At 41.1% G+C, this 21905-nt stretch overlaps 1 protein-coding gene and 1 non-coding gene across 4 annotated transcripts in view; both read left to right on the top strand.

The window, feature by feature from the left end:
- Positions 1 to 21905, top strand: part of ATP6V1H (ATPase H+ transporting V1 subunit H) — a 111290-nt gene that overhangs the window by 30264 nt on the left and 59121 nt on the right. For all 3 annotated transcript variants that reach the window (XM_049633408.1, XM_049633406.1, XM_049633407.1), the window contains 2 exons: positions 6999 to 7096; positions 14806 to 14998. In XM_049633408.1, coding sequence (XP_049489365.1) covers positions 6999 to 7096; positions 14806 to 14998 — 291 coding nt within the window. The remainder of the gene's footprint in view (positions 1 to 6998; positions 7097 to 14805; positions 14999 to 21905) is intronic.
- On the top strand, positions 9303 to 9406 carry LOC125925032 (U6 spliceosomal RNA). Its single transcript, XR_007458682.1, has one exon. It is a non-coding gene; the product is annotated as a U6 spliceosomal RNA (small nuclear RNA).

Genomic DNA, 21905 nt, shown 5'->3' on the forward strand with positions numbered 1-21905 from the left:
AAAAAAAAAAAAAAAAAAAAAAAAAAAAAAAAAAAAAAAGAAAAATTGGTATCATAGTATTTCCCTTTTATTTTTAATTTTAATTTTTGTTTGAAAGGGCTTTGAAAAATACATGGGTTAATAAATTGTTTTTATTAAAAATTCTTAATTTCTTTTTTGACAGTTTTTTTTTTTTTAAGTTTACTTATTTATTTTGAGAAAGAAAGAGAGACAGTACAGGGGAGGGCTAGCAAAACCCGACATGGGGCTCGATCCCATGAACTGTGACACCATGACCTGAGCCAAAATTACCTGGCTTAACTGACTAAGCCACCCAGGCGCCCCTACCTTAGCAATTTAAATGGCAACTATTATCTGCTTAAGTGAGTGCTGTTATCATAAATATTTTCTAGTAAAATAGGATGATATAAGGTGCAGCCAGAATTGACTAGCAATTCATATTAGTTCTTTTTTTTTTTTTTTTTTTTTTTAATTTTTTTTTTCAACGTTTATTTTATTTTTGGGACAGAGAGAGACAGAGCATGAACAGGGGAGGGACAGAGAGAGAGGGAGACACAGAATCGGAAACAGGCTCCAGGCTCCGAGCCATCAGCCCAGAGCCCGACGCGGGGCTCGAACTCACGGACCGTGAGATCGTGACCTGGCTGAAGTCGGACGCTTAACCGACTGCGCCACCCAGGCGCCCCTCATATTAGTTCTTAAATTGAGATAAAATACTAGACAATTTCATAAGATCCATACTACCAAACAGATTCAGTTTTGGCTCCAAAAGGAAATAGAATAATAGTGCTATGTTGTATGTATTTCTGCAGTATTGATTGTTATCAGCGTAAGATTTTGGCCAAACTTTCAGTTACTGAACCATCTCTGTTAGAGACCCATTCATTTGGAATTTGTGCAAGATAGGACGTTTGTTTGTATTTCCCGTTTGTTCGTTCAATCCAGAAATAGGTATTGAGGTACCTGGGTGGCTCAGTCGGTTAAGCATCTGACTCTTGATTTCGGCTCAGGTCATGATCTCATGGTTTGTGAGCTCGAGCCCCGTGTTAGGCTTTGTGCTGACAGTGTGGAGCCTGCTTGGGATTCTCTCTCCCCCTCTCTCTTCTGCTTGCTTGCTCTCTCTCTCTCTCTCTCTCTCAAAATAAATAAACTTAAAACAAAGAACCATGTACTGAGTGCCAACACATACAGTGCATGGTTCTGAAAGAGTAGCACTGAACAGGATGGGCAGGACTCCTGGCTTCACAGGCCTTCATTTTACTCAGGGAGGACAGCATTAGACAAGTTAATTAGGCTCTTTGATTATTTTAGTACCCTTGTGGCAAGGCTTGTAGGAAAGGAGCACGGGTCCACGAGGGTGCGGTGGGGCGGGGGGGTGGGTGGTGGTCTCATCTGGGGCCAGTTTGCTCAGGCTTCCTGAGGAAGCAGGAGATAGGCCTGCGCCTCCAGCGGAGGGAAGCGTGTGGAGAACATCGCAGGGGAGGGAGAGCAGGCGGGGAGATAAGGCAGGTCCAGGACATTCAGGGCCTTAGGGATCACAGAGGGCTTTAGAGCTTCTCCTTGGCAGGGGAAAGAAGCCATGGAAGCATTTTAAGAGGGGGAGTCACATGGCACAGAGCAGCCATGGGAAGGAGGCCAGCGTGGCACCGGACCTGGTAAGCAGTGCTTACCAGAGCGTCAGCACTGCTCCCTTGATGGCTGCGTGCCTTGCTTGTTTACTTTCCTGGGCTTCTGTCACTTGTCTCCTCAGCATTGGGTGCCTCCAGAGATCCTGTGTAACAGAATGGAATTGCTGGGTTGTAAGGTGTATGTAAATTTAGTAGATGTCGCCAGTCAGTGTTAAGTCAATGTACAGATCCATCAACAAAGTATGAGAATTTTCACGTCTCCCTCTCTGCATTTCCTGTTTCCTTTTCTTAACAGTATTTTTGTTGCATTGGATTTGTCAGATTCCAGTGCGCTCTGTAATTTACTGTGTGTGTGTGTGTGTGTGTGTGTGTGTGTGTGTACACTTTTCCTCTTTCTGCATTGGACTGTAAACTCCCTGATGGAAGGGATTGCGGTCTGTTTGTTCATGGTCGTGTGTCCAGTGCAAGAACAGTGTCTTGCACATAGAAGGCACTCAGTAAATATCTGTTGAATGAATATTGAGTATAGATAGACCTGTGGAGTCTTTCTGGGGAATAGTTGAGAACTTAGAAAGATGGAGGCCTTATGTCCTTTACTGGTTTCTGAGCGTGCAGGCAATCTGAGGTTGTAGCTGTCAAGCAGTTTTTCTACAGCTGCAAGGGCAAATGGGCTTCTTCGTCTTTGGTTGGATTCTAAGGACAAATACATGTGAAAATAAAGTGGAATCCCTTCTGCTTATCAGATAATATAAGCAACCAAATAGACGCTGTTGAATTAGGGAATACTTCTTCAAAGTTGAGAGAGCACAGGGGGGTTAAAATCTTTATGTAAATGGTTAAAAATGCAATAGATCTCTATGTATAAGATTAAATGGAAGAAGAAAATTACAAGTGAAAGTTATAGTATAATCTTATTTTTTTTTTTCAAAAAAGAATGTATAATGCATAGAAACTTTCTACAGTATTACACAGAATATCTACTAACTGATTACATCGTAGGAATGGTACTGAGGGGTGAGAAGAGGGATGTTTTATTTCATGCTTATTCTGTATTGAATTTTTAATCATAAATATGTACAAAGAATTTCATGTAAAATTCAGGTCGATACAAGTCATATTAATACACAAATATTAATGAGATTCTGTACTATTTGTCTAGTTTATAGCTGTACCTAGTACCCGGAAGCAGCTCACATAGTGATGGTGCCTGTTACCCTTGGGTGTTCCAAGCATGGGGTCAGGGAAGGTCAGCTGGAAAAGCGAGGCTCTGGTACTGCTCCAAGGGACGGCACGGAGATCTCTTCCTCGTTTGATTCTCTCTTGTGGCATTTCTGTGTGGAAGGAGCAATCTTTGATTACCTCAAACACTGCTTCATCAGTGTCTGTGATGGTGGTTTGTGATATCGTTCTGCGAGATAGACTGTTTCTCTGCCTTTCGCTTCTTGTTCAGTTTGTCTTTGTTTGAAATCTTTTGACATTTCAGGGTTTTCTAATTAGCAACTGCAGCTTTTTCAAGAATACTTTTTATTTATTTATTTTTAAGTTTACTTATTTATTTTGAGAGGCAGGGAGGAGCAGAGAGAGGGGAGGGGAAGGAGAGAATGAATCCCAAGCAGGCTCTGCGCTGTTAGCATGGAGCCTGATGTGGGACTTGATCCCACGAACCATGAGATCGATCATGATCTGAGCTGGAATCAGGAGTCAGATGTTTAATTACTGAGCCGCTCAGGTGCCCTGAGAATACTTTTTAAAGTCCTGATAGAATAGGAAATGCCAGCAGAAAGAAAAATATATACAGCAGGAAGGTCAAGATTGTGTTCACATTGAACCGTATGGAGGACAGTAGTACATTTCTGTAATTATCACAGAAATCAGCTTAAGGGAAATGACAGTATGGAATTTGGGGGCTTCTATATTTTGTCCTTTTTTAAAGAAACAGTATCTTGGTAGGCAGAAAACTAAAAATCACTTCACTTGGACAAAATACATGTTAAAACTTCAGGTTCTTGGGTGCCTGGGTGGCTTGGTCGGTTAAGCGTCCGACTTCGGCTCAGGTCATGATCTCATAGTTCATGGGTTCGACCCCGCGTCAGGCTCTGTGCTGACAGCCCAGAGCCTGGAGCCTGCTTTGGATGCTGTGTCTCCCTCTCTCGGCCCCTCCCCAGCTTGCGTTCTGTCTCTCTGTCTCTCAAAAATAAATAAACATTGAAGAAAAAAAAATTTTTTTAAACTTCACGTTCTGCTTTTTCCCTCTTAAAGCCAAATGGCGTGCATGTGTGCCCCCCCCCCCCCCATACTCACACAAAGGGCAAGAATAGAGTTTTATGTGTGGCACAAGGAAGCAATTAATTCCATCTGGAGAAATGAGAATACAGTAGTAGATGCAGAAGCAGACACGTATTGAATATTGAATGACAGATACCACCGAAAACTCTTTCGTACATGAACTAATGAAATTATACCCACATTCCATGGGATTTGTCCTATTACCACCATTTTATAGGTAGGAAGCTCATTCAAGGTCACGTGGCTTGTAAGTGGCTGAGTGTGATGGGCTGGCGCGAGAGCCTTTGTTCCTAACGCTCACGCTGTGTGTTACCGCCTTCCGTTCATGGCGGAGGAGTTAACAGTTGGTCTGAGACTTGGCAGCAGGTGAGCCAATGCAGACGGAGAAGAGAATGGGGAGAGAGCTGTGCAGTCAGTAGTCAGAGGTAGAGGTCTGGTTCTCAGGTGAAAGTAACTGTAGAAACTCTTAAGGTCACTGGTGATCCGAGCATTATTATTGTCATTATTAGTGGGTGATAAGATACAAAAGTAAAAATTTGGTGACGATTCTTTTAAGAAACGTTTCTGTATTGGGAGATAGATGCAGAGGTTGGTACAAAGTTTAGAGACTTTAAGGTGGGAAAGGATTGAGTATATTTAGAGGCTGAGGAGAGGAAACCAATCCGAGAGACCGAAGGTGTAGGAGAGGGGTCTGATGGATGACACATCACGTGGGAGGAATGGGATGTACATGTTGGCTGGGGCTGAGGGTCATGGACAGGAAGTTTTCCTGTCTCCTAGGCGAGAGAGGGGCAAGAATGGCTGTAAGTATAGTTCAGTTTTTGGGGTGAGATGTTGGCAGCTGGTGAATCTCTAAGTAATGGTCCATATATTTTCTCATACTGCTGAGAGTGAGGGAAGAGAGTGGGACAGGATAGCGGTGAGTGTGTGAGTGGCAGAGAGAACAGTCTAGAATTGCATGACGGCTTTGCAGGATTGTATGATTTTCTTTAGCAGTATTGAATTACCTTTGTCTGGGACTAGAGACGGTGATTTGTTGGCTTGATCGAAGCCTTATTTAGAAAAAAAATGGTTGAGTAATTTTTATACATGAGAGTAATAGGACAGTGTAAGTGACAGATAAGGAAGTGATATAATTTACTTTGTTTAATTGAAGGCAATAACTCAATCATCTGCCAATGTTGCCTTGACTGTATACTTTGAAAGTGATTTCGGGACTGGCATTTGGACTCCCTCCTTATGTGTAATAGGCGTGAGTACAGTTTTAGAGCCAGGATCTTTAATATGCACATTTATAATGTGAATCCAGAAGCTGTATGACAATGAAGAATCCATATTTGAAATGTATCATGTATTTCAATGTAGCATAGTAAATGGACAGGAAAATAGGCTTACAGTGAACCAAGAAATTTTTGTGTTGAGGGGCGCCTGGGTGACTCAGCTGATTAAGCGTCCCGCTTCAGCTCAGGTCATGATGTCACGGTCCGTGAGTTCGAGCCCTGCATCGGGCTCTGTGCTGACAGCTCAGAGCCCGGAGCCTGCTTCAGATTCTGTGTCTCCCTCTCTCTGACCCTCCCCTACTCATGCTCTGTCTCTGTCTCTGTCTCTCTCTCTCTCTCTCTCTCTCTCTCTCAAAAAAAAACAAAAGCCAAAAACCAAAAAAAAATTAAAAAAAAATTTTGTGCTGAGAGGAAGTTGATGATAAATGGAAGAGGAGAGAGTGCCCTAGGTTGCATTTTTATTCACTATATGTGGAAACCTTGCTTAGGCTATCCCTCTAAACAAGAAAAATGGAATTCATCTTTCAAAAAGGATTACTACCTGCTGACTAAATTGGAAAAATAACATTTTTTTTCCCATTATGGAAGATTATTTTAGAACTGAAAATTCACATTTTTTTTTTTTTTTTTGGTCATTTCTGTTAATGTTTTGAGTTTTCAGGCAAATTGTATTAATGGATATATCGTGCTTTTGGGAAACTGTTCACTACTTTTAAAATCTAAGATAACGTTTTCTTGATATCCTTTGATACTTCTGCCAAATGTACTTATATCGTTGTGTTTTTGTGATCGAATGCCTGGAATTTCTTTGAAGTGTTAGGTTTTAATGGACTTTGTTTGAAAACACAGAGCCTAGTAGCAGCGTGTATATTAGGTTTTGTGAATTTCTATAACATCCGTGATTCTCTCCATTTTCTTTTTTATTAGCATGTTCTTTAAGGCTAGAGTCTGCAGTTTCCTCTGCTCTCTCTGTTCTTCTAGATGGGGGGCGGGAGGTTCATGGTAAAAATTTGGACAAGAACCCAGGCCGGGTGTTGCTATTAGCTTTACTAAAATGGAGGTGCCTGCATTGTTCCTGGGGGTATTATTCCTGTCTATTTCAAGTTCCAGATTTAACCTCAGTTTTTCTAGAACAGTGCTGTGGAACTGATAGCTGTTAGAAATGATAGAGCACCTTTTTCAAACGTTTCGACTTCTTATGTGCTGTATGGTGGTTGTTTTTTTGAAGTCCCCATTTATTGCATTTCTGTGCAATGCCTGGCTCTATGCTAAAGGCATTACTTAACTTAGTCCTAACAACACTCCTTCGGGATGTGTGGGGTGTCATCCTCATTAAGGACAAAGGTATCGAGTATTGGGAAGGTTCAGTGACTTACGTCCGTTTAAGTACAGGCCCATCTCCAAGTGTAGAGTTTTATCTTTTTAATCTTATTCAACATTTCTATGGTTATGAAGAGCAGTATCGTCTCTACGGTGCCCCGTTGAGGGCTGAGTGAGACATCGCGAGATAACACTTACCAAACCATAACAAGGAAAGGGTTACTTCTTTCCTTGATTTCCCTGTGTGCTGAGTAATCTTGAGCTATGTAGGTTTAACCTGGCAGAGAAAAACAGCCTCATCTCTAGGAGGTAGAGAGAAAAGCAAAAACGAAGGTTGGTTTTTGAAGATATGTTAGGGACATTTGGATGTTCTGATGGTAAGAACCTCTAGCTAAAAAAAAAAACAATCCGGACTTTCCGTGTATGCACGATCCACGCCTTTAAGTGCTTGTCAACCTGAAACCTTGTCCTTCTGCTTGTGTAGAGTTCTCAGTACGTGCAGTGTGTCGCCGGGTGTCTGCAGCTGATGCTTCGGGTCAATGAGTACCGCTTTGCCTGGGTAGAAGCGGATGGGGTGAGCTGGTGAGTGCCCTTTCGCTTTTAACGAGTAACATTTAAAAGCTTCCCTCCTTGACATTTGCAAAGAAATTAATGCACTGAATCATCTAAAGGGAGTTTTTTGTTTTTTTTTTTTAAGGCTGTTTAGCAGTGGATTATGCTAACCTTCATGGAAGTCCGTAACTCCTAAATGAAATGTTTCCCCTCTCCCTCACTTGGTCTGTGCTATTTGTAAGAGGTTAAGGACTCTTAAAAGCCTGATGCTTGACAGAACAAATTCTAGGTACTCAGAATAGGAAAAAAAAAAAAAAAAAAAAAAACAATTATAAAATATCTTGTGGTAAATGCAGGCAAAAATCAGCAAGAAAAGGTCTTATCCAGAAAAATGAATGTGACCCATTCTTTGTAATGCTGTGTAATTAGCCCATTCTCTGTGGGGTCCTAATTTGCAGGCTCAGAAACCTGGAGGGGCTGCCCTCTCAGGTTAGCAAATGTACTTATATGAGAACTCCCCCCAACACCAAAACAAACAAAGCTCTTTTACTACCAGAAAGTCCATTTATTTATTCATTATGGGAGATCTCATGCTTTTTTTTTTTTTCTTTAACGTTTATTTATTCTTGAGAGAGAGAGAGTGAGAGAGAGAGAGAGAGAGAGAGAGAGAGAGAATCCCAAGCAGGCTTCATTCTCCGCATGGAGCTCGATGCGGGACTCAGTCTCACGAACTGTGGGATCATGACCTGAGTGGAAATCAAGAGGGGGACACTTAACTGCCTGAGCCACCTGGTGCCCTAACAAATTAGTAATCTTATATTAACATGTAAAATTTCAATCTTTTTATACTTATTTAGCCTTCAGTATGTCAGGAAAAACAGTCATCACAATTTGCCAGGTGGACAATTTTCAAAAATATATATATTTGGTCATTTTATGGATAATTGGTAGACTTATGAATAAAGCAATAGTGAAAAACAACCATTTGAAATTCTGTAAGAATTTTTTCATGGTAAGTCTTTTTGTAGTAAGTGAATTTTGGTGCACCAACGTCATAAAAGATGAAAGAAAACCATCACATATCCTTTTAGCAAAATGGAATGGTGCAGGCTCTTGTTGCAAAATATCGTTGGAGGCTTTCACGTTGAACAGCTAAATAGGTGAGAATACCCTATTTCCTTTCTTTGTCCTTAGAAATATATTTTCACTTATTGCCTCTTGAGTTTGAGAAAATGCATTTATGATACAGTCAGCTGAAAACTCACAGTTTGAGGTTTCACGTATGTGACCAATTTTATCATCGTTGTTAATAGAGTGCCGTCTGTCTCTGCTTTCAACTTCTGATTCATCTAATAATTACGAGACGCCTTCCTCAGGTAACTGCCATTATGGATGGAAAATAAAAAGTTCTGAGTTCTTTGAATTTGCAGTGTTCACACAGTGTCAGGAGACTCAGCGGAAGGACTCAAGGGACCCAGCATGTAGTCATTCTCACGGCTGGGATTTATTTTTAGAGACACATGGATCAGGCCGCGTCTGGAGGAATCCATGTTAGGCTTCCGTATGTTCTCTCCCCGCAGTAGTGGGGGGTCGCACGGCCTACTTTTTCCCCAGTGGTGAAAATGTAGCAACATTGTGTGACGTTTCTGCCCAGGAATCCCTGTAGAGACTAAGCACCTGTGGTTTTCAAATTTTTTTTAATGTTTATGAGAGAGAGAGAGAGAGAGCGCACGCATGCGCACACAACAGAGCATGAGCTGTGTGTGTGGGGGGGTGGTCAGAGAGAGAGGGAGACACAGAATCCGAAGCAGGCACCAGGCTCTGAGCTGTCAGCACATAGACGCGGGGCTCCAGCCCACAAACCACGAGATCATGACCTGAGCCGAAGTTGGACACTTACCGGACTGAGCCACCCAGGCACCCCAAGCACCCATGGCTTTTATTGGAGGTTTATCAGACACCCTCTGCCTACCACGCAGCAAAATTCCAGACTCCAGAATATATTGTTTAGGTGCAGTGAGCCATCTCTGTCATTTAGGGAGAGTTTTGTATCAGTGTAGGAAGTTGTTTACCACTAAAGTTCCTGGAAGCCAGCCGAAGGCTGACTGTGGACGCAGACTTTCCTAAGAATAGCAGTTTCAGGACTACAATGTTGCTTTTTTTATTGCACAGAAACCTAAAGGTAGACTATGGAGACGGTATTTCCAGCCTTTTTACCTTCCTTACGAACGATGCAGTGCTCGCCTCAGCAGCACACATACTAACATAGGAGCGACACAGAGATCAGCTTGTCCCCTGTGCAGGGATGACATATAAAGTTGGAAGAAGGATGCAATATTCGGGGCAATGCAGTAGAAAGGATAATTTCGTTATTATTATATCATCTTCCTAGGTGATTGCATCATTCTCCGATTTTCTTTTTTTTTTTTTTTTTAATTTTTTTAACGTTTATTTATTTTTGAGACAGAGAGAGACAGAGCATGAACGGGGGAGGGTCAGAGAGAGAGGGAGACACAGAATCCGAAACAGGCTCCAGGCTCTGAGCTGTCAGCACAGAGCCCGACGCGGGGCTCGAACTCACAGACTGTGAGATCATGACCCAAGCTGAAGTCGGACGCTCAACCGACTGAGCCACCCAGGCTCCCCTCTCCGATTTTCTTATATTTTAGTCTTTAATTTATTTTTAAGCATAGTTGGGAATAATGAATGTATAATGATGCAATAATATTTAGGATAATAAAATACTGTAATCGTTCAAATTATGGGCAACATAAAAGCACTGAGATCCCGTAAGCGCATCTTAGGTTTATGAATGGATCCAACAGACCTGTATAGTGATTGAAGAATAAATTGAATTTCATTCTGTTACATACAAAATAGATTTTTTTTGTTCCCTGGAAGATCTGGAAAACAGAATAAAAGTCGTGAAACAGCAATTTCTACACATAGTTAGAATTGCTCAGAAAATAAACCCAAATACTGAAGTTAACCAAATGTGGCTGTTCTAATTACTGCAGTATTTCGGAGGACAGTAAGCAGTGTTATTAACTGTTTCCGTTAGCAACAAGCACAGGGACACATACAGTGTAGAATACTCTGTGTTCAGCATGTCCATTTTGACATACTAATGACTGCTAATTAGATTTAAAGTAATCAAAAATAATAGAGACCTTTAGGTTGAGAGCGGGCGTTAATCAAGGTATAACATGTTAACTTGCTGATAGTGTAGCAATCTAAAAAAGTCATTTAATCTTTTCACCTTTAAAGAAACAAACCATGTACTTTCTACTTGTCCATTTCTTTTGTTTAGAATTGAAAGGTTTCTTTGTTTCTTTTCTTGTTTTTGGAATTCCTCAGATCACAATTAGGAGTCATGTGAGGAGAAAACCTCAAGTATAGCCTTTCTGGAAGAACGAACCATAAGAGACTCTTAATTATAGGGGACAAACTGAGGGTTGCTGTAGGGGAGGTGGGTGGGGGTTGGGCTAGATGGGTGGTGGGTGTTCAGGAGGGCACTTGTGCTGGGCGCTGTGTGTTACCTATAATTGATGAATCATTACATTTTACTTCTGAAACCAGTATTACTCTATATGTTAACTGACTATTTAAATAAAAAGTTGAAACAAAACAGAACTCCAGAACATTTTTTTCTATATAATTTTTTTTTTATTTTTTTGTTAAAAAGCCTATTATGTGAATGATACAACACTATTTCTGGCTATTTATATTCCTATGTAAGACCAAAAATATACTTTGCATTATCTTGCATATTGACTTCACTAGAAAGTCTGAAGGTTACTATTGATTTTTTAAATACTGGAGCTAAAAGAGGGCTTTTCTAGGACAATTGCCTCCACAGATTCAACTGGAGTTGAAGTATTTTGTAAGTGTAAAGTAGTATATAAGAAAGAATGACATAAAGGAAGGTAATTTTTATTTTTTTTTACTTTTTTAGGATTAAAAAAATTTTTTTTAATTAAAAATCTTTTTAACATTTATTTTTGAGAGACAGAGACAGAGCGTCAGTGGGGGAGGGGCAGAGAGAGAGGGAGACACAGAATCTGAAGCAGGTTCCAGCCTCGGAGCTGTCAGCACAGAGCCCAACGCGGGGCTCGAACTCACGGACCGAGAGATCATGAGCTGAAGTCGGACGCTCAGCTGACTGAGCCACCCAGGCACCCCTAAGATTTTTTTTTTTTAAACATCAGAACATTATTAGGTGATGCTGTGTGATAAGGTGTGAGGTGCTCGTGGGAGTAAAGAGCATCAGCCAGCTAAAAGTGCACAAGTCAGCCAGTAAATCAGCTGTTCGGTCTCCCTAGCCCTGCACTGGCTTGATTTGTTTTTTAAGCCTTAATTGAAAACACAGGATACTAAATAATAATTTTGGCCTCATGGACCTTGGCCTTCTATTTTGGATTTGACAGTAATTTGTATTTTTTGGACTCTCTGCGTAATGGTGCACTGTATATTATAGGGAATACAAAGAAACGTATGTGGTCTCTTTCCTTACAAAAAAATTATAATCTAGTTGGAAAATATTAAATAGCAAACCAAGGTAGCGTTTAGGATCCTATAGCATCATTGAGTAACTTTTTCAGTGACTTTAAAAATAATATTAAGCTCCTCGGTTTGAGAGGGGTAGTTGAGAGATGGGGATTTGTACTTATCCATTCTTCAGGCCTCTGCTCAAGGGAGAATCCTTCCCTTGAATCCACTCTGGGAATCCTGCCTCCCCACTGGACTCTGAGCTCCTTGAAAGCATGGGTAGGGTCTGTTTTTGCCCCCCATTATGTCTCCCATGCCTTGCACTGTACCTGCCACGTAGATTTTCAACAGATGTTTGTGAAATTACTGTATTCAGGTTTATCTTGGGCCTTTGTGTCCTTGGAGTCCCCTTAGCATGCTCTTGGACCTCTGTTGTCTTTGGAGTTAGGGTTCCCTGCCCCTAAGGGAAACCCTTCCTTACTCTGGTAAATAGGAACTTTATTTTGCTTCATTGGAGTTCTTTTGGTGGTTACTATTTGGATGTAGAAGACTTACTTATTTCTTCAACACAATCATATACAGTGTAGACACATGTTGAATTCTGAAATTTCTCTGCAGCGTTCATCATTTTTTTTTTTTAATTTTTTTTTCAACGTTTTTTATTTATTTTTGGGACAGAGAGAGACAGAGCATGAACGGGGGAGGGGCAGAGAGAGAGGGAGACACAGAATCGGAAACAGGCTCCAGGCTCCGAGCCATCAGCCCAGAGCCTGACGCGGGGCTCGAACTCACGGACCGCGAGATCGTGACCCGGCTGAAGTCGGACGCTTAACCGACTGCGCCACCCAGGCGCCCCAGCAGCGTTCATCATTGTTGATTGCTCCTTCCTTTGAAAGCTTTCTGTCTTTATTTCAGCGACAATGTGAGCTGTTTTTAAGCCCTCTGGTCACTTACAATTTTTTTTTTTTTTGAGATAATTTAATATCAAGAACTTGTTAATTAGTTACAAACTTGTTAACTAGGTTTCTGAAAACAAATAAAAGAACTCTCAAGTGTCAGAGACAGTGGAAGGTACAGACACAACCCCTAAAGTTGGGGAACAGATAAGAGATTGGAATTCCTAAAATTCATACGCTTCAAGGAGTCTGTGTAAACTGAAGTTTAAACCAGGGCTTATGTCCCTGAGCTCAGAGGAAGGGCCTCATAGGTCAGGGACCTAAATGGCTGGTGGTGGTATCGCTGAGGGTGTGCAGTGAGGCTGTGCGGCCAGCGCTGTTGCAAAAGGAATTCAACCGGTGCCACGGAAAAAAAATGGCTGCCGCTGCCCCGGTGAAGAAATGTAGCTGGAGTGTTACCCCCCCGGGAGCGGGGAGCCAACAGGACAAAGCCTCTTCTTCCTCTGTCCTGGCGGTCAGCCCCTAGCGGCTCTTGCTGGCAGACCCAGCTGGCAAAGCAGAACTGTGGCTTCAGGTTCCAGCCACAGCGTCACGGAGCAAAGTGTGGAAGGCTTCCTTTCATCAGTGGAATAATCAGAGGGCAAAAGGAAGCTGGGTACTGGGGTACTGATGGGATAAAATGACTTTATTTTACGTAAGATATTTTACGTGATGTATACCACTGACATCAGCATTAAACAAAAGCAAGTCTTAAATAACAACTCAAAATAGAAAAGATGTGAGGGAGAAATCACGCATGAGAAAATGAAGGGCAGTTCAGCGAATTTGTAACTGTATAGGAAGGAATCATAAAGATGGGAAAATGGCACAAATACAAGCCTTCCACTAAGCTAGCGGTTGTAGATTGTAAAGTCAGATTTTAAACATTTATTTATTTATTTTAATCGACTTTTTGGAGCACTTTTATGTTTACAGAAAAATTGAAAGTGCAGAATTTTCTTATCTACCTGCCCCATAGTTTTCGCTGTTAAGAACGTCTTAACGTTAGTATGGTACGTTTCCTTCAGTTGACGAGCCGATATTAATATACTCTTATTAACTAAGGTCCCTGTTTACATTACGGTTCAGTCTTTGTGCTGTACGTTCGGTAGGTTTTCCTCTTCACCCCTTAAGGAGTTCCCCTTAACCCCTCTGGTCATTTTTTAATGATCTAATCTGGTAGTTTCTCTTCTTTCTTGTTTAAATGTAGGCATTTCCTGTGGAAATTTCCTTAGTTGTTTTCCTCGATGTAATCTCTTTCATTTCCATATAGCTTTCCCAATTTCCTTATCAGTAAAATGGGAGGTTGAATTAGAAGCTTCTGAGGTTTGGGGCACCTGGATGGCTCAGTTGGTTAAGCTTATCAGACTCTTGATTTCGGCTCAGGTCATGATCTCATGGTTTGTGAATTTGAGCCCCTCATTGGGCTCTGTGGTGACAGTGTGGAGCCTGCTTGGGATTCTCGTTCTCTCCCTTTCTCTTCACCCCTCCCCTGTTCACACCTCACTCTCAAAATAAATAAACTTAAGACAAAAAAAAAGAAGCTCCTGAAGTTTTACCCCCAATTGGCTATGTCCTATTCAGGCTCATGACCCTTTTTGTTTCCAAAATCATCCTGTTTTCTCTGTATGAGTCTCCTAAATATTTTTAAAGCTAAAAATGAACCTCTTGGTTATCCAGACTCAAAATCTTGGTATACCTTATGACTTCACCAAGATGTACAGCTATTTGTGTTACCAAGTCCTTTTGATTTTAACTTCTTTAATGTCTGTCCGTCGGTCTTACCGTTTCCTCTGCTGTATTATTGCAAATTTATGTTTCATTTCTTATTGCTTTCCAGCAGCGAGTGCTGCTGAATGCTGAAATCTTAAGAAAAAACATTTTTTTTTTTTTAATTTTAGAGAGAGTGAGTGTGTGCAAGCAGGGGAGAGGAACAGAGAGAGAGAGAGAGAGAGAGAGAGAGAGAGAGAGAGAATCCCAAGCAGGATCCAATCCCAGCACGAGCCTGATGTGGGGCATGATCCTGCAACCCGGGGGTTGTTACCTGAGCCGAAATCAAGAGTTGGACACTCAACTGACTGAACCACTGAGGTGCTCCGGAAATCTCGTGACCTTAGGGAAGACTTAAGTGAGGCTGTGCTGGAAGTGTCCGTCTATAAGTAGGCTCCTAACTTGCTTGTTATTTCTGGCAGAAAAGAAAACGAGGCCATAATTCAGAAGGACTTGTTCCATTAGTGCAAAAAAGAGAATAGGCGATTATTTCTTCTCTCTTGTTGCACTGTTGCAGTAAATGTTTTCTTATGTGTTCCTTTTCAGCATAATGGGAGTTTTGAGTAACAAGTGTGGCTTTCAACTCCAGTATCAAATGATTTTTTCAATATGGCTCCTGGCATTCAGTCCCCAAATGTGTGAACACCTGCGGCGCTATAATATCATTCCTGTCCTGTCTGATATCCTTCAAGAATCTGTCAAAGAGAAGGTGACAAGAATCATTCTCGCAGCATTCCGTGTAAGTGTTTTGTGGGTTTTTTTTTTTTATGGTGTGTGTGTGTGTGTGTGTGTGTGTGTGTGTGTGTGTACATGTGAGGCATTTTCCCTGTGGAGTATATATTTGAGGGCTTTTAGCAGGTGGGAAAAAACTGATTGTTCTCTGTGTAGTTATCAAACTATGGGTGTTGGTGAACATAGAGGCAAACCTCACTAATGTATATATATTGTGGGATTGAGGCAAAGCCATATAATAGGATGGGGTTGGGGAGAAGCCATTTAAATGGATACAATATATGAGTTATAAAAAGCTCGTGGGAAATGTAATTGTATGATGTTCATGTGGACGAAATCCTCTTTGGTTGCAGTGTGTTCCAAGAGACCGTTGAGGAAGTTTTTTTCTCTTAAAGGGCCCTTATTTTAGTATAGAGTTGTAGTTCAGATTCTGGATATAATTATATATATATGTATATAAAACTCCCTTGAACAGATGAGGGAGTTGAGAACGAGATGGGGAGCTGAGCCAGACTCTGAAAGCTAGGTCTTCTGGCGGCCAGGCAACTTAACACTGAAATAACGTATTGTTAATTGCTTGCCCAGACCCAGTGCATTTGCTGTCGTAGTTGTGTGTTGATTATTTTGTTGGTCACCTTAGGATTTGTTGGGCTTCTGAGGGATAGCTTGGCCAGCCCTAGCGTCTTTTAAGGATGCCACTGGAGAGTAATAATAATGGGCTGTTCAGAGACTGCTTACTCTGGGCCATGCATCATTCTAAGACTTTCCATTTGTTAGCTCATTTAGTGCTTACTACTGCCCTGGAACATGGCGATTGTAGTTTTTACTGTTAGTATGTTGGTCTTCTCATTTTACAAATGGGGATACTGAGACAGAGAAGGCACATTGCTGGTCGACATGCAAATCCAAATTAGCTTCGCGATCTGCTTTTAACTAGTATTTGCTCTTATGTTTTCCTTAAATAAGCAACAACAAACCAAAAATAAAAAAGGAGTACAGATGTATTACATACACTTAAAAATAGCATACACATTACATTTGCCAAACATAGTTACTAACATCTTTCAGATTTTTCTAAGCACACAGAGAGAAATACATAGTTAGGTGTGTAATTTTGTTTTATATTTAAAAATAAAATGGCATCGTATTATAAATATTGTTCCGTGACTTTATTCTTGACCATCTGTGATGAATATGTGTTCATTTTCATACACATGGTTCTCCAGTAACTTTGAATGTCTGTATTCTACTGTGTTGATATAAAGTGGTTTCTTTAACCAGTGTCCTATCGACGGGCATTTGAGGTGCTTCCAGTTTCTTTTACATGTCTGTCCACTTCTGTTGGATATAGTTCATTTTTTTTTGTTTTAAACGTTTATTTTTGAGAGACAGCGAGGGGCAGACAGAGAGAATCCCAAGCAGACTCCGCACGGCCAGTACAGAGTCTGGCGCAGGGCTTGAACCCACAAACCCAGGTCACGTGAGATCATGACCGGAGCTGAAATCAAGAGTCAGACGTTGAACCAACTGAGTCATGAGTCACCCAGAGGTCCCTCTGTTGGATATATAGCTCTCTAGGTGGAATTACTGAATCTAATAATAAACGTTTACAGTCTTGATAGGTAACATCAAATCACCTTTCATAAATTTGCAAGTTTACATTTCCATCAACTGTATCTTGAGGGTGCCTGTTTTTCCATTCTTCCACTGGCATTTAATATGATCTTTCTTTTCATTGTTACCAAAGATGAGGTGAAAAGTGAAATCATTTAAAGTTTGTATTTTGTTAACAATGAAGCTGAGCATTGTTTAATACTTTTTATTAGTCATTGATATTCCTCCTATAAATTGCTTACTGATAGCATTGGTCACCTTTAAAATTTTTAAACCTGATGTGTAGTAACCCTTTTCTAGGTGTTTGTAGTTAATAATAATAATAACTAATGTTTATCGAGAGGTTATTTTGTATCAGGGGCTGTTCTAATTGCTTTCAGTGTGTTGCTCATTTAATCTCCCAAGAACTCCATGCAGTGGGCGTTAGGCCACAAGTGGTTAAGGAATTTGCCAGAAAAGCTAGGAAGCGGCAGAGCGGGACTTCAGTCTCAGGCAGTAGGACTCATGCTCTTAACCGTCATGCTAACCTGTCTTCGATGCTGAGGATAATAAATGTTACAAGTTATTGGGTGATTTGCATGCGTTGACTTATTTAATCTTCATTATTATCCAATTATTTTATTACATGTGAGGAAACCAAGGCTTAGCAAGTAAGTAAGCCTCAGTTAGTAAGCATTAAGATTGGAATTCCAGCGAGTGCTGTCTGGCTCCAGAGTCACTAACCACTCTGTCATCTCCTTTTTCTCTTTCTTGGCGCATTTTCTCAGGAATCTTTAGCATTAAAAGAAAGGGAAACCACAAAAAGGAGAACTGTAGGTCCCATGAGAGAGGAATTGTTTCCCTATTTGAAAATACATTCTTTAAAAAAAAAATTTTTTTTTAACATTTATTTATTTTTGACAGAGCACGAGCAGGGGAGGGGCAGAGGGTGGGGGAGACACAGAATCTGAAGCAGGTTTCAGGCTCCGAGCTGTCAGCACAGAGCCCGACGTGGGGCTCGAACTCACGAACTGTGAGATCATGACCTGAGCCGAAGTCGAACGCTTAACTGACTGAGCCACCCAGGCGCCCCCAGAATACATTCTTTTTAATGTAGGAACTGTTCTGTGGCCCTTGAGAATTTACTCTTAAGAAACAGGGGAATGTGGTGCCTCACATTGGCTGTGCCATTAGGTTTTCTAGCAAACTGTTTATGTGAGTGGTCACATCCAGATATGGTAATAATCAATTCTTCAGTCAGAGCAGGTTGTATTAATGAGACTCTACTTTGAGGTGTTTTAGTAGCTGAGTTGAATGTACCTTTTCTGCTGCTTGAGTGTTTCATCATCCATATTCTTATTTCTTTAGTAAAGATGAAAAATTCTAGAATTAGGATCTTCCAACAGTCTTCTGGTGGAGGTGGAGGGTGAGAACAGGAGGTTTTAGGAGAAGCTTCAGAGAGGAGAAGGCTTGAAGAGATTTTGGAAGGATGCCTAGGAGTGTTTTAGTACAAAGCTGGAAAGAGGTTGATAAATGTTAACAAATAAAGAAACTGACTTCTGGAATTGTCAGTAATTTGTTCTTGTAGGTTGATTATTGCCCCCTGCTCCCACCCTGAAGTGAATGTTAAAGGAATAAATGGAGTATGTAAGTCTGGCTCTTTTTTTTTTTTCTTTTTTCTTTTTTCTTTTCCTGTGTGAGAGAGTGTGCGTAAGCTGGGGAGGGGCAGAGGGAGAGGGAAAGGAAGCATCTTAAGCAGGCTTCATGCCCAGTGTGGAGCCCCACGCTGGGCTCGATCTTACAAGTGTGAGTGAGATCATGACCTGAGCCGAAATCAAGAGTCGGTGGCTTGACCTCCTGAGCCACACAGGCTCTCACAGTCTGGCTCTCGAAGATACGATCCTGGTTTGTGGCCACTGGCTCTCCGAAAGGACAGACCTGCTCTGTAAAACGGAGCGTTTGCTCTGCTGCTCTGTAGTACCCTTCTAGGCACTGGCCTGGTGGGGCCAGCACAGACCCTTCGGCCCCTGTCACTGACTCACCCTAACGTGTGTTCATACTCTGGGGGCGTCAGCCACCAAAGCCCAGGGCCTCTGAACGAAGCTCCTTGAGATCTGCTTGTGCTACTTTATTGTGCGCTGTGCCTCCTTGGATGGATGTGAGGCAGGGCTGGCTGCTCTTTTAAATCCTGTTCATTTTGGTCGAATATGAATTACATCCTTTCAACTCAATATATTTATTTTTTGGAAAGCTTAAAGCTCCTCCTATTTGATTTGTCTTTGTTTTGATCTTCTCCCTCGTTTTTCCTTCTTCTAGTTCTGCTGTAGTTACAGGAATCTTTGTTTTATTAAACTTCCCTATTCCAGATTAAGCACCTGCCATGTAATAAGCAAATGGAAAAAATTTGATCTTCTTCCTGTTTATAAAAATAATACGGTGTTATGGTTAAAAAAGATGCTATGGAAAAATATTAAGAAAAAAGTGTAAATTAAACATAGTTTCACTCTCAGATATGGAAGCCTCTTGTTAATACCCGTAACTTACGACCTTTGTTCCCTTCCCACATCGGGGAGCAACCCTGGATGCATTGCAGTGGGCACCGAAAACCCAAATGGTTGGAGGGGCCCGGATTCTCCTCTCTTCACGGTTTGGGCAGATCGCGCTTGGCACCAATTTCTGCAGAGAGTGCGTGCACTCAGGTTGGTGGTAGTGTGTGTGCCCAGCATGCACAGTGGAGGCCGAGTTTGCTGGGCCGTCGGGCCGGCCTCTCTGCCTTTGGGAAGTTCGCTTCGCGTCTCCATGCTTCCGCTTTGTTCGTGTGTCTGGTGAGAGTGATACCATCTGTCTCCAGTCTCTCCTCGGGCTTTATGCTCATATGATAATGTCCTTTGAAAAAATAAATGTGGGCTAAAGAGCAGGCCCTCAGTAAGTATTGTGACCATATGACGGACCGAACAAAACACTGAGGTAGAAGTAGAAGAGCCTTCTATAGGAGTAGATGGGTGGTATTGAATTCAGTGATCTTTTTATGGGTTTCTTTATGGACTGAGAAATTCCTTTTAAAGGTTTTGGCTGCTTTGCTTGGTTCCCATATTTAAAAGTATAACAATAAAATTCTACAAGAGAATATCTGCTTGCACCTAATTCTGCATTGACAATGAACTCACCCTAGAGTGTCCTACATTTCGTCTTCATGAGTGTGTTAAGATTACTGATTATATTAGGATTTCATTTAAATAATCCGCTTAACAAAACACTGTGGGAAGCAAGACTACAGGGAGAGAGTCCCAATTTTCTGTTAGTGCATGGGCTTTTTTCTAAATTGGAAGCTGTTCCTAAACTTGTCATGAAAAAAGTCTTTTTAGAAAGTAAGACATATTTGGTGTTGCTAGATTGTTAGGAAAGTTAGTACCCTGACTCAATGTCTTTGCAATTACATTGTCAGAAAGATGTCTTGGATTATTATCATTATTATTTTTCTTTGTGTGACTTTCTTTTCTGTGAAATGGGTCAACAGCTGGCTAAGTAATTAACATGGAAGTGAATAGTATTTTTCAGTTTATATCTACCTATCCTTTTTTGTATATTTTCTTAAGTTAAAATATTTACTGTTCCAAATGTTGATGATCGTAAACATTTATCCTAAATTATTTCTTCTGATCGTTTGGGGATAAGGGTGCTTGTCTCTTTAAGGTAAAATACAGGTGTGGGAGAGAGAGCTGCTGTAGAGGTCAGGGTCTTATTTTAGCTGCTCTGTTCCACAGAATAGATTTCTATATTGATTTTCATTTTAGACCATTATTGTGTAAGATAAAAGGGTCATTGGAAGCAGCAACCGTTAATATTGTTATGTCTTAGAAGAGAGGTGTTAGTTGAATCCTACCTTTGAGATCCTCCCTCTGTCTCCTTGTCCCTCTCCTTCTCCCACCTGCTCTCCTGTCTCTTCCATGAATTATTTATTCACCTACCAAATGTTTACTAAAGGCGATTATGTAATAGGCAGTGTGTTGTTAGTTACCGAGTGTATAGAAGGATGAGTAACGTAAGATGCGTTTTCTCATGATTTCGTTTTGTATTTAAATGCTCATCTTTATGGAGTGACTTCATGAAGTCACCATGAAGAATGTTTACAACATAAAAAGCTCAAAAAGTCCCAGAGAACTAGAGAGCCAGACTGAGGTTCTCAGTTTTGTTTTGTTTTGTTTTTGTGTGTGTGTGTGTGTGTGTGTGTGTGTGTTTTAAACCTAATTTGGGACTTCGGTAGACTGATTATCTGCTTTTTATGGAAATTGGAAAAGTACAATAGTGTAGCCCTTTTTCTGATTTTCCTTTCATTATGGTATATTAGGGAGAGTGTATGCTCTGGGGTGGATGGATGTAGGCATGAATTTGGCACTACGCTGTTGGGAGAGTGGCTTGAACTCTTCGAGCGGATTTCTCCATCTGTGAAAGAGTAATACTTAACTCACTTCAAGATTAGGTAAGGATTCAGTGAGATAACAGGAGCCCGGCAGTAGTAAGCATAAAGTTTTGTATTTATTTCCCTGCCTTTTCTGCCGAGGAAAACATAGAGTGATAGCAGTTTGCCTGTTTAAATCATCTACCTCTATAAATTGCATTCTTGCTAAGTTAGTGTTGACCGTGGGCAAAGATCCAGTGCTGACCTGTTTGATTTAGAAGAAGCGGCATGGGGGCACCTGGGTGGCTCAGTCGGGTAAGTGTCCAACTTCGGCTCAGGTCGCGATCTCACAGTTCGTGAATTTGAGCCCCACGTCGGGCTTTGTGCTGACAGCCCGGAGCCTGGAGCCTACTTTGGATTCTGGGTCTCCCTCTCTCTCTGCCCCTCCCCTGCTCATGCTCTGTCTCTCTTTCTCTCTCTCTCAAAAATAAACAAACATTTAAAAAAAGCGGCATGAATATTTTATTGATATGTAACACGATTTAAAAATTTTATTTAAATTATATTTACAGTTTAAATTTTGTACCCACAGCACATGGAACTAATTACAAGGGTGATTTCGGGGCTCTGTCTAATTTTAGCTTCAGATTATGTAAACTAGACCCAATCTGTTGGCAGGACTATTAGATTTTTAGTATATGTGCTGCCGAAGCGAGCACAGGACTATTAGATTTTTAGACCCTGCTGTGCTAAATTTGGGACGGTACAGTCATTAGGAGAATATGCAGAGGGCTGGAAATCAGAAGAATGTCTTTAGGTATCCAGAACTTTAATGTACACAACTGAGTTAAAATTAAGTCATTAGAAAGGACATAGTAAACCCATTTGACTTAGACCATCAGCAGGTGGAAAAATGACGTGT

The sequence above is a fragment of the Panthera uncia genome, chromosome F2 (genome assembly GCF_023721935.1).
Source record: "Panthera uncia isolate 11264 chromosome F2, Puncia_PCG_1.0, whole genome shotgun sequence".
NCBI classification, from domain to species: Eukaryota; Metazoa; Chordata; class Mammalia; order Carnivora; family Felidae; genus Panthera; species Panthera uncia.